This window comes from Catharus ustulatus, chromosome 2 (genome assembly GCF_009819885.2).
Source record: "Catharus ustulatus isolate bCatUst1 chromosome 2, bCatUst1.pri.v2, whole genome shotgun sequence".
Taxonomy (NCBI): Eukaryota; Metazoa; Chordata; class Aves; order Passeriformes; family Turdidae; genus Catharus; species Catharus ustulatus.
The window spans coordinates 73,068,294-73,087,026 of record NC_046222.1 but is presented as its reverse complement, the minus strand read 5'-3'; the positions used below and the strand labels follow the sequence as shown (position 1 = coordinate 73,087,026).

General features: G+C 41.4%; 1 protein-coding gene across 1 annotated transcript; it reads left to right on the top strand.

Moving 5' to 3' along the window:
* Positions 1-233: 233 nt before the first annotated feature.
* Positions 234-17,468, top strand: FBXL3 (F-box and leucine rich repeat protein 3). Its single transcript, XM_033052465.2, has 5 exons — positions 234-478; positions 4,596-4,959; positions 6,992-7,114; positions 10,073-10,244; positions 15,632-17,468. Exons 2-5 carry the CDS (start codon positions 4,597-4,599, stop codon positions 16,273-16,275), a joined length of 1,302 nt encoding a protein of 433 aa, XP_032908356.1. The 5' UTR covers positions 234-478; position 4,596; the 3' UTR covers positions 16,276-17,468.
* Positions 17,469-18,733: the final 1,265 nt, after the last annotated feature.

Here is an 18,733-nt window from a genome sequence, read left to right as displayed (position 1 = left end):
CAGCACTGAGGAGGCACTGAGTGCCATGGTGTAGCTGGCACGGGGCTGGTCGATCCTCGGCTGCACTCGGTGCCCTCGGCAGGCGGTGCCCTCGGCAGGCGGTGCCCTCGGCAGGAGGTGCCCTCGGCAGGAGGTGCCCGCGGCCGAACAGCACCGCAGCCCGGCGGGAGGAGGAGCCGCCACCGCCCCTCGCTCCGCGGCGCCGCGGGCGGGGTGCGCTGAGGGGAGGGCGGGACCGCCACCTCCCCGCCCGCCGCCATTTTGGCTGGTGCGCGTCGCTTCCGCCGCTGGAAGTAAACAGAGAGCGAGCAGGGAAGGAGCGAAGCAGTGACGCGGGCGGCACGGGACGGACCGGACGGCCAGGGCGGAGGAGGTGGCGCTGGGGTCGGCTTTGGCGGAGAGAGCTGATGTGGCCGGAGCGGAGGCGCCAGCGCGGCCCGAGCCCCGGTTAATGCGAAGCGCAGCAGGGAGCCGCCAGGTGATGGGGCGGAAAGGGGCGGGCGGCGGCGCGGCGGGGCCATCCGCAGGCTCCCAGGCCCCAGGAGCGGGCTCCGAGCAGCGGGGGCGGCGGGGCTCGGGGCCTGCCGGGCTGTCGGAGCCCCGGGCCGGGGCTGGGCCGGAAGGAGCCGACCCTGAGGGGAACGTTCTCCGGGAGTAGCGGGCGATCCTTGAATCCTAGTCCGTCGTGTTTGGGGGTCGCTGCCTCGCAGCCTTCCCGTTATAGCGGTGATAAATCGTGAAACCCTCACTGTGTCCAGCGTAATAGGTTGTTTGCGGCAGGGAAGGGTTGGGTTCGTGTCCAGGTCGCCCCCTCTGTCAGTCTGTGCTCCCCTTTAGCGCATTCCAGGTTTCCTAGAAAAACAGCCTTGGTACGGGGGCGAGGCACAGTGAGCTCGGTTGGGCAGGCTCTTGGGAAAGCCTTATCAGTCGGGTGCAAACAGCTCTGCACAGTTTGTTTTGTTTGGTTTTGGTTATGGGTTGGTTTTTTTTTTTAACTGCCGTTGTGTTCTGGCTGCACCTTACTCGGCAATAAAAACAATGTTAAGCACGTGCTTTGCTCCTCCTCCTGCTGCTGGGTGACTGAACTGTGTGATTAGGGTTGGACACGACTATGGCAAACAAGATAGCGTGGGTTGCGCCCAGGTGCGGAGTTCAGAAACAAGTCCTTATTAATAGGTGGAGAAATTTGCTTGGAAAATCTTAAGGAGTCAGGCTTTCACCCATCTCTCTGCCCCACTAGAGTTGGATATTTTTGTTGATTTGATTTTTCTGGGGTTTTTTACCCCATTTCTGCCAAGATCTTTGCTTGTAAAGCAAGGTTAGTTATAGCAGCAGTTTGAAAGACAGTGATCCGTGTGTGTCCTGAGCATGCCAGAAAGAGTTAAAAGCGAGATCCATGGTTCATGCGTTTCTAAGAAGTGATAAGCAATCATTCCTTGAAAAATAGGTTTTACTCATACAGTAACTTGCTAGCATGGAATTTTGCATCTAGGTCTTCCTTGTTGAAAAGTTGGCTTTGGATTTCAAATGGTCAGATCTTTAAATTACTATATATGTAAAGCAAAATAAACTTAACTTCTAATTGCATTTGCCTTCTTATGCTGAATATCCAGAAAAGTTTGCTCTCTTAAGTGACCTTTTTAAAATAAATATATTTTCAGATAGCTCTGTAAACTTCTGCAAGCAGATATACATTCTTTAAATTTTGTATTTGTTTTATTGTTGGCACATGAAGAGGCTGAAAGCAGTTCCATTTTTTAAAAAACTATTCTGATACTTTAACTTCTGAATGAGAACCCAAAAATTAGATGAACAAATTGGTTAAAAAATAGATGACTGAAACAGTTACACAGTTCTTAAAATAATATTTTTTAGTCTTGAGCTTAGGCACTTTTTTCCTGTTTGCCAAGGAAATATTTTTGAAAGGTTATACTTTACCTTCTTTCAGTTACAAGTTGTCTGGAAAGGTGTGGTTTTTCCCCATCCCTTACTTTAAGTCATGGCATTTAGAACATGTAACTTATTTTCTTGGAAGAAGAAATCATCATCGGTATACCTCTAGTGACGGCTGTGTTGTCTCTCTTTTTTTTTTTTTTTAAGTTGTCTGTTTATAAAAATGTGGGACAGTATCGCACAACTTCCATGAGTGAGTTTTGGTCTGTAACTAGCATACGTTAGCTACTTAGAGCTCCTCCCAGTCAGCTCAGAGGTGCACGATGAGAGCTATTGATGACCTGGTCAGCTCCTATCAGCACATCCCAGAGGCCTTTTTTCCAGAAGAAAAATGAGTATAGTTTTGTCAGTGGTAGCTCCCTCCTGGTCTTCTCTGAAAATTAGACAAAAAAGTGTGGGGGGGGAAACCCCCAAACCCTCCATTAATGCAGTAATAAAAGTAGCCTACCTGGCTGGAAAATTTGTGTAGATTTGCTACGTTGCTAGCAAAAGGGTGAGACAGGATCTCTGTAAAGGAAGACTTGGAGAGCCCAGTACCTTGTGTAGCTTTTTACAGATGGCTTTGGAAAGACATGGACATCAAACAGGCAAGCCTGAATTTGGCAAGTTAATAGTTTGCCTGTGGTGAATGCTTGTTGTAACCTAGTTGTTTGTAATGTCTGGTTGGCCTAAAGCTTAAACTAATGTTGCATTTCAGACTACCTTATTATAAGTACTGTTCTTGTACTATGCTGCGTTATTATCTCTAACAGAAACATGACAGGCTTGCAGTGGATTTGCTATTTAATTCTTGATTAATTTTAAGTTGAATTCAATTTTCACGGTTGCAAAATCCAATTCCTTTATATTTTTTTTTTAGTTGCAGATGGTTCTGAGTCACTGTTAAGTTCTCTTGCTTTTCTTCCCTGGTGAAGTGGCTCAGCAACAGAACTCTGGCAGAAAGCTTGTTCCAGCACAGGAATTGTGTTCTGCATAGTCCCAGAAATGGGAACTCAATCATGGAAAACAGTTCTCAGGAAGCAAATAGAGATTTTTTTCCCAATGCTGTTTTCATACTCTGCTTGCCTCCAAGTGTGCTGGTGTAAAAATAGGAGTTGAGAAAAGTCAAGACAAATTTTGTTTATCAGTCTTTTGTGACTTTTGTATGTTCAGGTTTGTGTCTATTACCTTATGAGTGGCTTTAGACCTTAAATGATAGCTTGCTTCTGACATTTGAGTAGCTAGGATTAAAGCCTTTTAAAGATAGGTAGGGAGGTGCTGGCTTCGAGAAAATAATCTGTGATACACTGGATTATGAACAGTATAATTTTTAGCTGGCATTTTGTTTTCAGAAGTATTTCCGAACTTAGTTGCAGTACTTAGCAGGGAAACTTAACTTTTCAGATCCCAGAAGGACTGGGCACGTGATAATCCTGGACATGTACTTGAATGTTAAACCAGGATGATTCTGCTGTGTATGAAGTTCTTATTTATCTTCTAGAAATCAGGAAGTCTGGGGGTGCTTTGTGTCAGGCTCACCCCACCCCCAGATTCTCTCAGCTCCTCTGAGACTGGAATTAAACACATTGTAGTTGAGTATGAGGTAGCAAAGCCATTTAGGACATCATGTGCATCACACTGAGACTTTTAAAAATAAATGGTCAGATGCCAAGTTCAGTTGTAAGATGGCATGTACAGAAGAGCACCTCTGGATTAAAACCCAGTGAGCCCTAGATTTGTTTCAGATACATGAAGTGGTAAGGGTTTTTTCTCTCTATTAATGTAATAGAAGGTAGAAGTTGCTTAAGTGACATCATTAGGGAAAAAGTATATGCTACAACCTTTTGCCCAAGGCTTGCTGAATTTTATACAATATTGAAGAAATTTTTCTGCCCTTCTCTAATTTTTTTTTGTGGGTTGAAACTTCCAGACTGTTACTGGAAATCTTCAGTAATCTCTAGTTACTAGTAAGTTGGAAAAATGAAAGCACACCAATGGACTTGATGAAATGTATTTTCAAGGATGTTGATTTAAAACAGAGGCCTATTATATATAAGTGATGTATTTTAAATGAATAAATTTAAAAAGAAAATATTCTTCCTCTCTGAGAAAAAATTAATTTGATCTGATACAAAATGCAATATGCATTGCCTGCAAGCATGCATACAGTAATTATTTACTTCCTTGCCTGATTTTTATCTCCACAGTTCCTAGTGTTCCTCCTAATAAATAGGACCAGAGCAGCGATATTTATGTAGGTGTTCAAAGAATTGTTTCGAAGATTGTCCTTCCTTCCATTAGTAGAGCAGTAGAGTAATAATCAACAACACAGTAAAACAAATTAGGTTCAAAGTGTTCTCAAAACACACAAATGAAACACTGAAAGGAGAGTGACTGTTATAAATGGGTTGGCACTGTTAATGATTAAAGAAGTAATATTAAAGATATCAGTTTAGATGATAGTGTTATTTCTGGACTGCCACTTTGGTTTCTTACTTGGGGTTTTTTTTTCTTTTATATATGGCAGGAAAAAAAGCCCTGCCAAAGTGTTGTTGCATAAAATGCCCTTTTTCGCTTCCACAGTTTTCTATTAATACTGTTCTCAGTTCTTTTGTATTTACAAAATAAATAGTTTGTTGTTTTGGTTTTTTTTACTTCTATAGAATGAAACGAGGAAGGAAAACTAATGAGGCCAACAGCAGTTCATCTGAAGACACGACTGAGAAGGAATCCAAGAGACACAAGGTTGTAGAAAAGAGAAACACAGTTGTGCAGAGTCCTGACTGGGCAAACCTGCTCCAAGACATTATCCTGCAGGTGTTCCAGTACTTGCCACTTCTGGATCGTGCTCATGCATCCCAGGTCTGCAGGAGCTGGAACCAGGTGTTTCATATGCCTGATCTCTGGAGGTGCTTTGAATTTGAACTGAATCAACCAGCCACATCAAACCTGAGGACTACGCACCCTGAACTAATCAAGCAGATCATAAAGAGGCATTCCAATCACCTGCAGTATGTTAGCTTCAAGGTAGTGTATTTTGTAGGCTTTTTAAAAGTAACTTTTATCCTAAAAGGAATAAGGCAGCGGTCAGCGTGGTAAGTGGCCTTGTTTTCAGGCTTAATATACTGAGGAAATGTATTCTGTAAATGGACATGTAGACATGGACGTCAGCACAAATTAATTTGTTGGGGTATTTTTTCAGGGCCAAAGCTTGGAATAACAGTACTGAACATACTTTTTCATTGTCTTATTTCTGTTAGATGAGAATTTTTGGTGGTGTGGTTTGTTTGGCGTTTTCTGTTTGTTTGGGGGGGATTTTTGTGAGTTTTTTGGTTGCTTTGGGATTTTTTTTTTTGGTTTTTCGAGGTATTTTTGTAGCAGTTTAGCTTATAAAAATTCTGCTTCATTAAGTGGACAGAAATAGTTCTGATACAACTACGATGTGTGGGTTACTGCCTCAGAATTCAGTCAGGATGCATAAGTTGAGCATTTCCCCATTTCACGTCCTGTAGGTACTTGGCTCTGATATTCATGGTTAGAAAACATCTAATGCACAGAGAATGACTTCAGTTCTACTAGTCATCAACTAGTAGTTTTAATATTAAATTGTATGGGATTGTCTGTATTCAGCTGAACTACATTTCAGGGAACTGAAGAAGTATGTGGGATTTACATAGGATGGTGCATGTACTGATTGTGCCTGGCTGAGAATACCATTTTATGAGAATTGGTTTTGTTCACACTATGGAATTATTTTCAGCAGATGAAAACATTTAATGTGAGCTTACATACCAGTGTGTTTTGGAAGGATGCTGTGAATCTCATGGCTGCATATGCATCAGCTATGTGAGAAATTTGGAAAGGAAATGTGTTCGGCAGGAGGTTCAGCATGCTTGTGTCTGAGATCAGGCAGTTCTAATGCTGGAATCATCAGCATGTGAGTAGCTGAGTCACCTCTGCCTGCACCTATTGCTGCTACTTGCTTGCAATAGCAGATACAACCGTTACCACAAGGTTTGCAGGTCTTTTATCAGCATCCAAATAGAGAACCTGGGGCTGCAGTGGAGTGACCTCCCAGTGTCTTATCTCCTGTCTGTGTTGCTTTACACCCAAAGAATTTCGGGTGCCCTTTGCTCATAGGGTGTTCCATAATTTCTTTTATGTGTTGCTTCAGTTGTCCTCAGTGCTGCAGAATACACAAGGAAGTGGGTGTAACACTCATCATTCCTCTGTAAAGGCTGAAAACAAGAGGGGTGTTTTCTGTAGGCAAGGAAAGATGAGACTGTTGAAAACCAAGGTTTTTCAGCTTGCATTTGAGCAGAAAATGAGCATTCATTGGACTTAATCTGTTGCTGCTAAGGTGGCATGGCTTATGGTGGAGTTAAACTTGATCCTGTGATCAGGCTTTATGGTGTTCTTCTCTAGGTTTGCAAAGCTGTCATGGCTGCTGTACATTAGGGGTTATTCAGAAAGCACATCTGAGTCTCAGGGGAAATGCACTGGAGACACACTAAATTATTTGGTCAGGTAGCAACCTGATAATGAAGGTTTTGGGGTTTGTGTTGTTTTTTTTTTTTTTGTCTATTGCATCTGTTGTGGTTTTAATGGTGAAGGGTCAGTCATACAGGTTCGTATGCTAATGCGCTTAACTCTCCAGTAGCTCAATTTTATAAACTGAGCCCCTGTAAAAAGAAGTGGCTTTTGCATGTAGCAAAGGATTTATAGAATTCTTCAGTTTTGGTAAGGAGGAACATAAAGAGGAATTTGAATAGGCTGTGGACCCTCCACTTGCTTGTTATTTAATGTGGAATGAATATCTTAGAACAAACTGTTTAGCTGACCCCTTTCCATGCTGTATTTTACCACAGTGTTTAGAAGAGTATTAAATTTATAGCAAATAGTCTTGGACTTTTGGTTCATACTTTTTGGGGGAATAAAGCATTGATTCATGATGAGGGATTTTTGTGACATTGCATTTCAGAAGGTAAAGTGAAAAAAAAAAAAGTTAAACGAGTGTATTTGCAGTGCTTTCTGAACACGAAATTCATTTTGTTTTAAGGTGGACAGTAGCAAGGAATCTGCAGAAGCAGCTTGTGATATTTTATCACAGCTTGTGAATTGCTCTCTGAAAACACTTGGGCTAATTTCAACTGCCCGGCCAAGCTTCATGGATTTACCAAAGGTATTTTACTATGTACATTTTCTATTGCAAAGTATTGCAGTGTTTGATACAGTACTTCTGTAATTTTATTAAAAGTTCTATTGTAGGAATATGAATCTTTGATAAAGAAAAGTTTATTAGTGGTCTGGTCCCTAATAAAGAGAGGATCTAATATGTACAGTGATGGATATATAAAGTTCCATTCAGTCTCTGAATCATGTGAGAGCATAGGCTGACCTTGTTCTTTCAAGTCCTCCTGTCTGTTGACCTCAATGTAGTGCTGAGTTGCATGGTGCAAATGAAGAGGCTAGACAGTTCAGGTCTGTGTGATTGTATTGTGGGGTTTGTTTAGGAGACAATTACAATCAAATGAGTGGTGGAGTTTTGTCCATGTGGACTTACCATAGGGCTTACATGATCTCTGCAGAAATAGGATCATGATTTGCAGGGCTTTATGTCATGCAGTCAAGCATCAGCATCCTTGGTGAAGTATTTCTGAAATTTTCAGTCAAGATTTTTACCTTGCATGCTTACCAAAAATCAGGTGTTGTTAGAAGGCATTTAATCTGAAGGACAACACATCTCTTACATGTGCTTCTAGAGAAGCATTCCTGCTGGTGAAAATGTACTACTGCTAAGGAGCAGGGGAGTGGTTATGAAGGGCAGATATGAATAGACTATTAGCTAGATCCCATGGCTGGTGATGGCAGTAAGGACAAGGAGGAACTAGAGACAGCCTCAGGAAAGGAAGTAGGCTGCAGGTAAGGCTAGCTGCAGATGGGTTATCAGTTATTATCCTTGCAGTGGTCGCTACTCTCTCAAATGTGTAATTTTAATCCATAGTTTTCAAAGAGGCTTTTCAGATATTTAACTAGTTTTACTGATTTTTTTTTTTTTCTTTTCTGGTGTTTTTCGAGGTGTGGTAAGAAAACCTGAATGTAGCGAAAACAATCCACAGTGTGTTAAAAGTACTTTGTGCTTTCAGCTCTTTCTTATTGTTTTCTTTATTAATCTGAGTGCTACTTTAGCTCTTAGTTTTCACTGGAGGGATATATTGGGGTCATGTCCAGCTTGCTGAGTAATTCTTGTAATTGTTCATGCTATGTTCTCATTCAGCTTCAAGGCTTTTAAAGCACAGGCTTCCTTTTTTTTTTGTTTGTCAGTAATGTGAAAATAGATTCAAAATAAGCCAGAATTAGCTCTAAGGGTAATTTGCCTTTTGGTGTTTACAACTTCAGTAGTTTTGGCATAAGGGACAAGTAGTGAAACTAAAGAATTTAATTTGACCATGGCTGAATTCTTGTGGGAAGCTGTTACTGACAGGTCCTTAGATGAGAAGCAGACAAAGATGAATTAATTTGGAAAATTGTTAATACTTTACTGTGGTTTTGGATTTTTTTTGGGTGGTCGTGATTTTTATCAGACTGTATAAGAAGTCTGAACTATTTGGCGTTATCTTCATCAGTGCTCTTTTGTTGTCAAGTGACCTGACATGTGACAAATATCTGTAACTCATATTTAGAGTTGTGTTGCCTGTTTTTTCACGAAGTACATTCTAAGTGAGTAGAATCTTTTAAAGAATCATACTACAGACTACAGAGGTGACAATACTGAAAAGACCAGCTTTTATATGTTAGGATATTGCCTGTTTCCCATTAGCTCTTCAAACTGGAAGGTTCAAATTACCTTTTTTTATAAGTATGGTTAACTTTCTATTTAACAGCCTTCTTTTTCTAAATACAGAGAATAAAACCACAATACTAACTCTCATAATACAGAATTGAAATAATATTGAAGCATCTTTTCTTCTGTACATAACATATATAAGCAACATACTGTCAGGATACTTGGAGTGGTCCCTAAAGCCGAAGTGCTTAAAGATTCTGGACTTGAACTTCTGTTTTCCATTTGCATGAAATTATTTTAAAAGTTCGTGTAAATGTGAAAGCAGTTAAGTCCTATTCTAAATCTAAATTGTGTAGCAGTTTTATCAAAAATCATGAATTTATCACCTAAGAATGAATAAATGTTGTTACCAGGCCTTCTCTCATGTAATTCAGGATATGTGCCTGTGGCTCAGAGTGAAACAGGCTTGAAATCCAAGTAGCACTTTAATTTTTTTAAGATACTTACTGTAGTGCATGGAGAAAATACTTTTTTCAGGTCTTCTATTTGATCACTCTTGCAAGAAATCGTGAAGATGAACCAACTATTCACTTAATACCACTGTTGGTTTCTACAATCACTGCTGTATCTACTCCTTAGTCTGTGTTTCTCAAATTCAGGTTTCCAGGGCTCTGTCTTAAATTTTAAGTTTCAGTGGTTATGCAAAAATGCTGAGCACTTGTCCTACCTTATCTACGCTGCTTATTGAGTAATTAATTGATTTCCGGCTCCTTGGCTCTGTTTGGACTACTCCAGTTAGCTTTCCAAGAAATCCATCCAAACCCTGAATACTCCAGTGTGGGTGGTAGGCAGGCAGTACAGTCATTTGGCTTTGGATACAAACACTCCTGACTATGTTTGCATCTTACCAATGCAGCACAACTTGCCATGCAGGAATTCCTCTTCTAGAAGATACTTCTTTTAGAGTGTGACTTGCCTCATCTGCTCAAAAGGCATTAAAAAAAATCCTCAAAATTAGGGCTTCTAAGCTTTCCCTTTGCTTGTGGTCTTCCTGTAGATTCTGTAGATTTAAATTTGTGCTGTGGATTTACCAGGGTCAGGTTCTTGATTAACATCTAGGGTTATGCATTCTGATTTGCCCAGTTCATAAACTGAGAGCAAAAAATTACTATACTTCATCTACTAAAAAAATATCAGTTTCAATATTATTTTTAAATTATGCAATATGAAAAGAATGCTTTTTCAAAAAATTCTCTCAAGAAGTAAAAACTAGGACTGCTGTGTGCAGTGTAAAACCATTTAGATTTTTACTTCAGATACTACACTTTCATTTAAACTTTTTTTTTTTTTCAGTCTCACTTTATTTCTGCACTGACAGTGGTGTTTGTGAACTCTAAATCCCTCTCTTCACTGAAGATTGATGACACACCAGTAGATGATCCATCTCTCAAGGTTCTGGTGGCTAACAACAGTGACACACTCAAACTGTTGAAAATGAGCAGTTGTCCTCATGTTTCTCCAGCTGGTAAGCTACTGTGGAACTACTAAAAGGTGTTAACCTGTTTGGGATTTTTTGGTTGGTTGGGATTTTTTTAATGTGTGCGTTAAATTCTGAAACCACTCTGCCTGAAAAAATAGAGGTGGGGTTAAGAGGGAGGATGAGTATGGTATTACCAGCAACTGTCTCTAAATAAAGTACTTTCAGCTGGTGGTCAATCCATCTATCATACCACTTCACACTGACTACTGAGATAATAATAAAATAGTGCATGTCTGTTGTGGGCAAATAGTTAACCTCATGTGGAACTTAATGAGAATATATCAAATTGATCACGCATTATTTGTGTAATGACAAAGCATTCCAATGCAATTACAGTAATTTCACGACTATAAGGCGCACCCTTTTGACTAAAATTTTCCCCCAAACCCGGAAGTGCGCCTTATAGTTAGGCACGCCTAATATGATGTACAAAGTTCGGAAATTTGTCTACCCAGAAGTGAGAGCTGCGAGCCGTGGGGGGAGCCGGCAGGGCCATGGCTGCCAGGTGGAGGCGGGGTGGAGTGGCAGCGGGCATGCTCCGGCCCCGTGCAGGCGGGGCAGCCCTCCCACAGGCATGCCCTGGGGAGGGGGCATGGAGGGGTGGCAGCCACAGCCTGGTCCCGGGGAGGGGACACGGAGCAACGTCGGGCATACCTTGGCCCCACCAGGTACAGGCGGGCCTGGGGGCCTGAGGCACCGCTCCTACTGGGTACAGGTGGGCCCAGGGGCCAATGGTTGCCGGGTGGAGTCGGGGCCTCGACCAGCAACCGCACAGAGGGAGCTGGGGGCGGAGCCTCGCTGCCAAAAAAAGTGCGCCCTATAGTCCGGTGCACCTTATGTGATCTACAAAGTTGCGAATTTTGCCGACTCCCAGGGGGTGCACCTTATAGTCCAGTGTGCCTTATGGTCATGAAATTACTGTAAGCTTTTTTGGAATGTGAGTCTATTTTCCATACTCTTTTATGTGTGGGTTTTGACTGTTGCCATGCCATGGGTTAGGAAGATGCTATTTAGTCATTCTGAAAGAAAGTAATTTCAGGAGAATAACTGCAGACAGCATCAAAAAGGGGAGATGAGACTGAGCTGTGCAGAAGTTCCACTGTCACAAAATGTACTTCTCTAACACTCTTAAGTGTGTCTGTATGTTACAATGATGCCAGTTCATACCAGAATGAAATCACTCAAGATTGTCGAAGTTCACAGAACTAACATTTGTGGTAGACTTCCGCAATGCACAGCAGGTTTAAGATTTATTCACAGCCCATCCTCATAACACTTACAGTTTTGCACTGAGAAATGGACAAGGAATTGTAAATGAAATGCTGGCAGCTTAGTATGAGTCCTCTTCTGAGGATGAGTAGAAACTATAGAAACCATGACACCATAACCTTCTCCATGCAAATACATTGCAGCTGTAAATGCTAGGTTTATTATCTGTCAAATTCACCAGCAGGACTCCTGAAAGGGGAGAGCAGTTCTGTTGCAGAGGGCGTTATTGCGGTGATAACAAACAAAACAAAATGAATACCTTTTACAAGTGCAGCTCTCAGACAAAACCTTTTGTTTGGTTTTGTATGAAGAAGTCCTGAAAATGTAGGGCTAATGTTTTGCAGCAGCCAGGTCCAGCAAAGTGTTCACAGAATTAACTGCAATATTGCCTCCTCCAAAGCTTTCTAATCATAGATGGGAATTGCTTAAATTGGCTTGAGGGACTGGCTTTTCCAACTTAAAATTGTTTTTTGAGAATCCTTGTGTCTGAGAAGTGCAAGAGCTGTAACCTGTCTGTCAAGAGGAGAAAGCTTCAGCAGTAGTTTGTAGCTAGGCAGAGAGAGTAATTTCCTTGGACTTGGATCGAAGAGTAACCTGTCAGCTCTAGCAGACTTTTCTGGTTTGTGGATAATCCTTGCTAGAAGGCTTCATTGGAACATCATACATTTGATAATTTGGGAGGAGACATGGGTGTGTTCTGATTGCTGTATACTTGCATGGTTGTAAATTGAAGGAACAATGGGTAAGAAATGGTTGTGCCTGTTTAAGGAGCACAACTGCTCTTTTCCTTCATGGAGGATTAATAGACTGGGGTAAAATGCATTACTAACAAAACCAGGGAGTGCTAAGCGAACAGTAGGAGAGCTTAATTGCATAATTCAGATATGGGTGTGCCTTGAAATGGAGAAAAAGTGGATGCACTGTGTTTGCATGGCATTGTTTTGTGAGGCAGTGAGGGGACTACCAGAGTGGCTTCTGTGAAAACTGGCAGAAGCTTCCCCATATCCAACAGAGTCAAGGCCAAGCCCATCAGTGACAATGGCAGTGCCTCCGGGATAGCCTGTTTAAGAAAGGGGAAAAGGTACTGCAGGAGAGCAATTGCAGCTGGAGATAGGAGAGAGAAAGCATGAGAGAAACAACTCTGCAGACACTAACGTCAGGGAAGGAGGGTCAGGAGCAGATCCAGGTGCTGGAACTGAGATTCCCCTGCAACCCGTGATGCAGACCATGGTGAGGCAGCTGTGCCCCTGCAGCCTGTGGAGGATGTCATGTTGGAACAGGTGGGTGCCTGAGGGAAGCTATGGGAAGCCTATTCTGGAAGAGTCTCTTGGAAGCATATGTTGAGAGAGAAACCCCTGCCTGGAGCAGATTTGATGGCAGGAATTGACTATGTGGGGAACACTGGAGTCTGTTCCTGAAGGACTGCATGCCATGGAAGAGACCCCACGCTGGAGCAGTTTGTGTAGAACTGCAGTCTGAGAAGGACTCCCACTGGAGAAGTTGTGGGGGACTGCTGCCATGTGAAGGACTCCATACTAGAGCTGGGAAAGAGTGTGAGGGGTCTGTCCCTTAGGAGGAAGGAGTGGCAGAGACAATATCTGAAGAACTGACTATAGCACCCATTCCCTGTCCCCTGTGCTGCTGGGAGGAAAGGAGATAAAGAAAATCATGAGGAAGTTAAGCCTGGGAAGAACAAAGGAGTGAGAGAAAGGTGTGTTAAGATTCGGTTTTATTTCTCATTACCCTACTCTGATTCAATTGATAATAAATTGATTTCCCCAAGTTGAGTCCGTTTTACTCATGGTGGTAATCGTTGAGTTATCTCTCCCTGTTACCCTTATCTTCACTCTCAAGTTTTTTATTGTATTCTCTCTCTCCTGCCCAATTGGGGAAGGGAGTGACTGCATACCTTTGGTGTCCAGGGAAGGATAACCCATCAAGTGGAACAAAAGAAAGAAGCTGGTATGTGGATAGTTGGCTTCAGGAGCAGGCAGGCTGCAAAAATGAGACTCTCGAAGGAAAATGTAACCTGGATTTTTTTTTTTTTTTTGTAATGGGAATATTATAATTAGCAGGCTGCTATAAATGTGGAAAAATATTGACCCAAAAGGACTGTGAGTTGCAAAACTAATTACTTACAGATGCAGTTAAAATGTCTTCAGATTGGAGGAGGGGGTAATATTCATTACTAGGTCAGTTCTCAAGAAACTTTTTAGTGAAGAACAGACAAGAGTAATGAAAGTAGAGCAAGAGAAACTCCACTATTGCAGAAGTGAAGGAAAAAGATTGATATCAAACAGTGAATTGCTCTAAATTACAAAGATAAAAAAGCATGCTTGAATTTGGGCTGGAGAAACAAAGGCAGTGATGTATTTCTAATCTTTGTGAGCTCATCTGAAGTTTCTTCTGTTGTTCCTGCTCTGAAATACTAACTGTTGGAACAGAGGGAATGGGAAGTGTTCCTGTAAAGGTGGTGTTTCTGCTGTGGCATGGGGATAGGAGGGCTGCTTCTCTTGGAGTGGGAGTTGGGAAGCAGAGCAGGTGTCAGGTGAGCCTGCATCAGGGACATGATGGATCAGGGATTTTTTTGCTGGAACTCTGTGCAGTAAGATCAGAGAGCAGAGCCATTTACCTCTCAGTGACACAAAGGTGTAGGCAGTGCCTAGGGATGTTCTGTGAAGTACATGGGCTTCAGGCAGGCCCTCTAGCTGTCTAGACTGTATTCATTGTCAGCTCTGTATGTAGGATGCATAATTGCATTGACAGACTGTGCATATCCAGTTCTAGACCCATAGAAATCACAGTAAGTTGAACTCCAGCTCTACTCTTTTTGCATTGCACTCTTCCATAATATGCCCCTAAAGTTAACAAAGATTATTTGTGGAAGGATGGCAGCCAGGACAACAAGCTTTGTCAAGATGAGAAAATGCATATGGATCTTTAAATTGCCGAAAATACTTTCTATTTCAACAGACCTAGGTACTCTGAAGAAGCATGTCTGAGTTTCCTTAGAGAGTGATCATAGTAACCCTTCTGATTCATGCAATGCTTTTGCAGTGATTTTTTTAAAGAAAGTGTTTCTATGCTCAGTAGAGGCTTCTCTTTAGCTTAATAACTGCACCTTAAAATAACTGCTGTTTTCTGAGTTTCTTCCTGTTGCTTCAGAACTATAGTGTATTGAGCTCAGGGTTTTCAGTTCCATGTTAAATGCTATGTTCTCATCTCCTCTATTAATGGAAAGGCTGTATCCTACATTTCATGCTGTTTTTTGGGTCACATGAAATGCAGAGGACTGTATGCTGTTTTTAGTGCCTTTTTTTTTTCAGTACTGTTACCAGTATAATACCATTGCTACAAATAGTGTGAGTGGAAACCTTAGACTGACCCCGATTCTCTTTTTAATGTTTTTGTCTTCTGTGAGCAGCAGATTATATTGAGTCATTGATGAGTCTGAAAATTGCTGTTCTAGAAACTACTGCTCCAAATTTCTAGTGTTTTGCTTCTTTTTTTACTGTAGCTTTTCCAGATTTAAGCATGTATCCTTCCCTTTACTGACAACAGCAGCCTCTCTGTTGAATTAAAATCCAACACTCACTTTACTTTTTTTAATTTACATTTGCTTTCTTCAGATGACACATTTCATTCACAGTTGCTTTGTCAGCCACAGAGCTGTCAGCAGTTCTTCCAGAGGTGGCTAAGAAAATAATTTTATCATCAGTAAGGACCTTTTACAAAAATGAGGTTGGGTATATATGGTCTTACAACAGGGTAGAACAGTCAGAGTATGCTATTTATATATTTGACACTTCTGTTTATGTATTTGTTCACTTCTTTATGATTCCCTGCAAAATAGAGATGGAGTCACATTGTGTGTGTCTATCTTACGTGTAGGTACAAGGAAGTCACAAGATCCTGCTTGTGCAAAAGATTAATGTTCAGGTTGTCCAGTATGGTTTGGTTTTGGTTTAAGGTCTTGGCTGCACGTTTGAAATAGGTGTCCACAGCACCCTCCTGACACACACGAACAAATTCCTTCCTGTGTCTTGTTCGGTCATCAGTGCCTTTGTTTGTGTAACCCCTTGCATAATGTTCTGCTCTCACAGGTATCCTTTGTGTGGCTGACCAGTGCCATGGCTTGCGTGAGCTGGCGCTGAATTACCATCTGCTGAGCGATGAGCTGCTGCTGGCTTTGTCTTCTGAGAAACACGTCAGGCTAGAACACTTGCGCATTGATGTTGTCAGTGAAAATCCCGGACAGACTCAGTTCCACACGATTCAGAAGAGCAGCTGGGACGCTTTCATCAAGCATTCTCCTAAAGTGAACCTAGTCATGTACTTTTTCTTGTATGAGGAGGAGTTTGACCCGTTCTTTCGTTACGAGATCCCCGTCACTCACCTTTACTTCGGAAGGTCGGTCAGCAAGGATGTGCTGGGCCGCGTTGGGATGACGTGCCCGCGGCTGGTGGAACTGGTGGTGTGTGCCAATGGATTACGGCCGCTGGACGAGGAGCTGATCTGCATCGCGGAGCGGTGCAAGTACCTGTCGGCCGTGGGCCTCGGAGAATGTGAAGTCTCTTGCAGTGCCTTTGTTGAGTTTGTGAAGATGTGTGGCGGTCGCCTCTCTCAGCTCTCTATTATGGAGGAAGTTTTGATTCCTGATCAGAAATACAGCTTAGAGCAGATCCATTGGGAAGTTTCAAAGCATCTTGGTAGAGTCTGGTTCCCAGACATGATGCCCACATGGTAAAGTCCTTAAAAGACTCCAGGGCGAATGGAGTAGCACCTTAAAACCAAGCTTACCATATTGCAATTTCTTGTATAAGCTTATTTAATAATATAGATTTTACTGCAAGTTAATTAATGGTTTGATTAAAAAATTAATTTTTCTTTCAAAAATTGTTTTGGAACTTAAGAACCACAAATAAGAGTTCACAGCTCCAAAACCTGTTTTCAACCAAACAAAATTCAGCTTTCTGTTTTAGATTTATTCTTTGTCATTGCAAGTGACCTCAAATGTTTTTGGAAATAATTTTTATTTAAAATATTGAAATCTACTTGCAAAATACCAGTTTTAATATACTGTTTTTCTTTGATTTAGATTAGTAGTACTGGACACAATCATATTTGATCTTAAACAGCCAAACAAAACCCCACCAAAATTGCATGCTTTTGTTGCAGACTGTAGCATTTCTAAATCCAGTCACCTTGATGACAAGATGGCGATTGTAAGAAGTGTTTAGTAGCCCTTAAAATACACACATTCTGTTAAGTCATAAAGGCAAGAGCAATACACAATAATGTTTGAACAACTAAAGTAGTAAGTTTACCACCTTATTCAACAGATTATTAGATCCATGTAAAGCGTATTTAGAGTGCTAACGACCAGTAGTGTGAGCTACCCAAAGCGGTGTGGGGTCTCTTCCACCCTCTATGCATTTTAATGTAGTTTGCTTATGGGGTCTCAGATCTGCGTCTAAACCTGTTTTAAGGTATTTTATGTCTAGCTCAGGAAGCAAAAGCATTCTGGGGAAAAATGTAGATACATTGTATTTAAAACCACACTGGAGTTAATGAGCTTTTCTTGCACATTAACCGGTTTGGCAGCATACGGTGAGATGGAATAATGTATGGTTTGTGAAATGGACCCAGCAATGTTATTCTGAGGACATGGGTGTGAGCAGTGGGAGGTGAGCAAGGTAAAATTTGAATGTTGACCAAGACACTTTTCACAAAACCTTAGACCTTCTGGCTGCTTTCAGTTTGACAGAACTGACATTGGAACAGTTGCTTAAGCTGTATAAACTAACTGTATACTGTAAATCTGTTTCAGAAATGTTTATGTATAAAGTGGATGTTTGATAGATAATAATTTTTGTATACTTTTAATTCAGCTAGTTCTGTCATTTCATAATATTTAACAACCCAAAAGAGTAGACTTGGTGAAGTAGAGCAATAGGCAAAAATTTGTTTTGAACATTTGATAAATCGGTTTTATTTAAGGAAGTTTTTAGTTTGCAAGTGATGTAGGCAAGGCACTGCCTGTGATCTGGATGTGGCTTGTGACTTCATTTCTTACTGCCAACAGTTTTTTTTCCTTTTGGTTACTGATGGTAATGCTGAAGTGTTGGCCAGACAGCTGCATGTTTGAGAGATGTGGTCAGCCTCAGCAAAGCAGAGCTGCCTCCGTGGGCTGGGTTGAGCTTAGCTGGTGGCTGCTTCTCACTTGAGCTGTACAGCCCCTACTGGTAGCAAGGTAGATTTCCTTCATCTCTGATTTCAGTCATGTTTATCCAAATGTATAATTTAGTGTAATACACTTATGAGTGTATTTAAGTTCGTAACTATATTTTGAGCAAACAATGCTCAGCGGACTGGACATCTTTATAGGGGAGTTGTATGTTTCTGTAGAGCTTTGATTTAAAAATTGCATTTTATGAAATACGCGGTTTTTGTATTAGAATTTGTTAAATTAATGTAATACTATAATTTGCTTTTATTTGTACAAAAGGTGTCAATATATTTAGTTCGTAAAAGTAAAAAAGCTCTGTGTCTTTTATAACCCAGCTCTCAGAACTGCCTGTATGAGAAAGGTAGTCTGGGGAAAAGGATTTAGTTTCCACTAAGTTAATGTGAAATAATACCATTGGTAACGGAGCCAAAACCTCTTTGGACCTTGACTGCAGGTGTCTCAGTGCTGGCAAGGTTAAGTTGCCAACATGTTGGTCATGGGAATAACTGCAAGGCAAGGCACAACCTCAGTACCAGATCCCACTCCTGGAATTCACACCTTTGAAACCCAGCATTCTGCTGCTTGCAGAGAGGCTTCTGTCAGACCCTGGTGTAAGGAACACAGTAGGAGCTGAAGGTGGCAGGGTTGGTTGTAGCTTCTGCTTCCCCAGCAAGGTAACTGGCTGTCTCCCAGAAGGCTGTGTTGTTGCACCAACTTTTTGAAGTCCTTCCTCACTGCAATACCACATTATACCAGATGTTAAGATGTTCAGCACAAGAAAACTGCTTAAAAGCAGCTGTACCTCTATTCCAGTGGAGATTAGCAGATTTTATACATTGAATCAATTACTGCACTCTTCATTCAGATAATCCAGTTATAACATAAACTTGCCAGGCAAGCCTACAGTGCTTTTTGAGCAAATACTCTACATCTTATTTTGCCTTCTACATGTTGAAACAAATGAATAGTAAATACA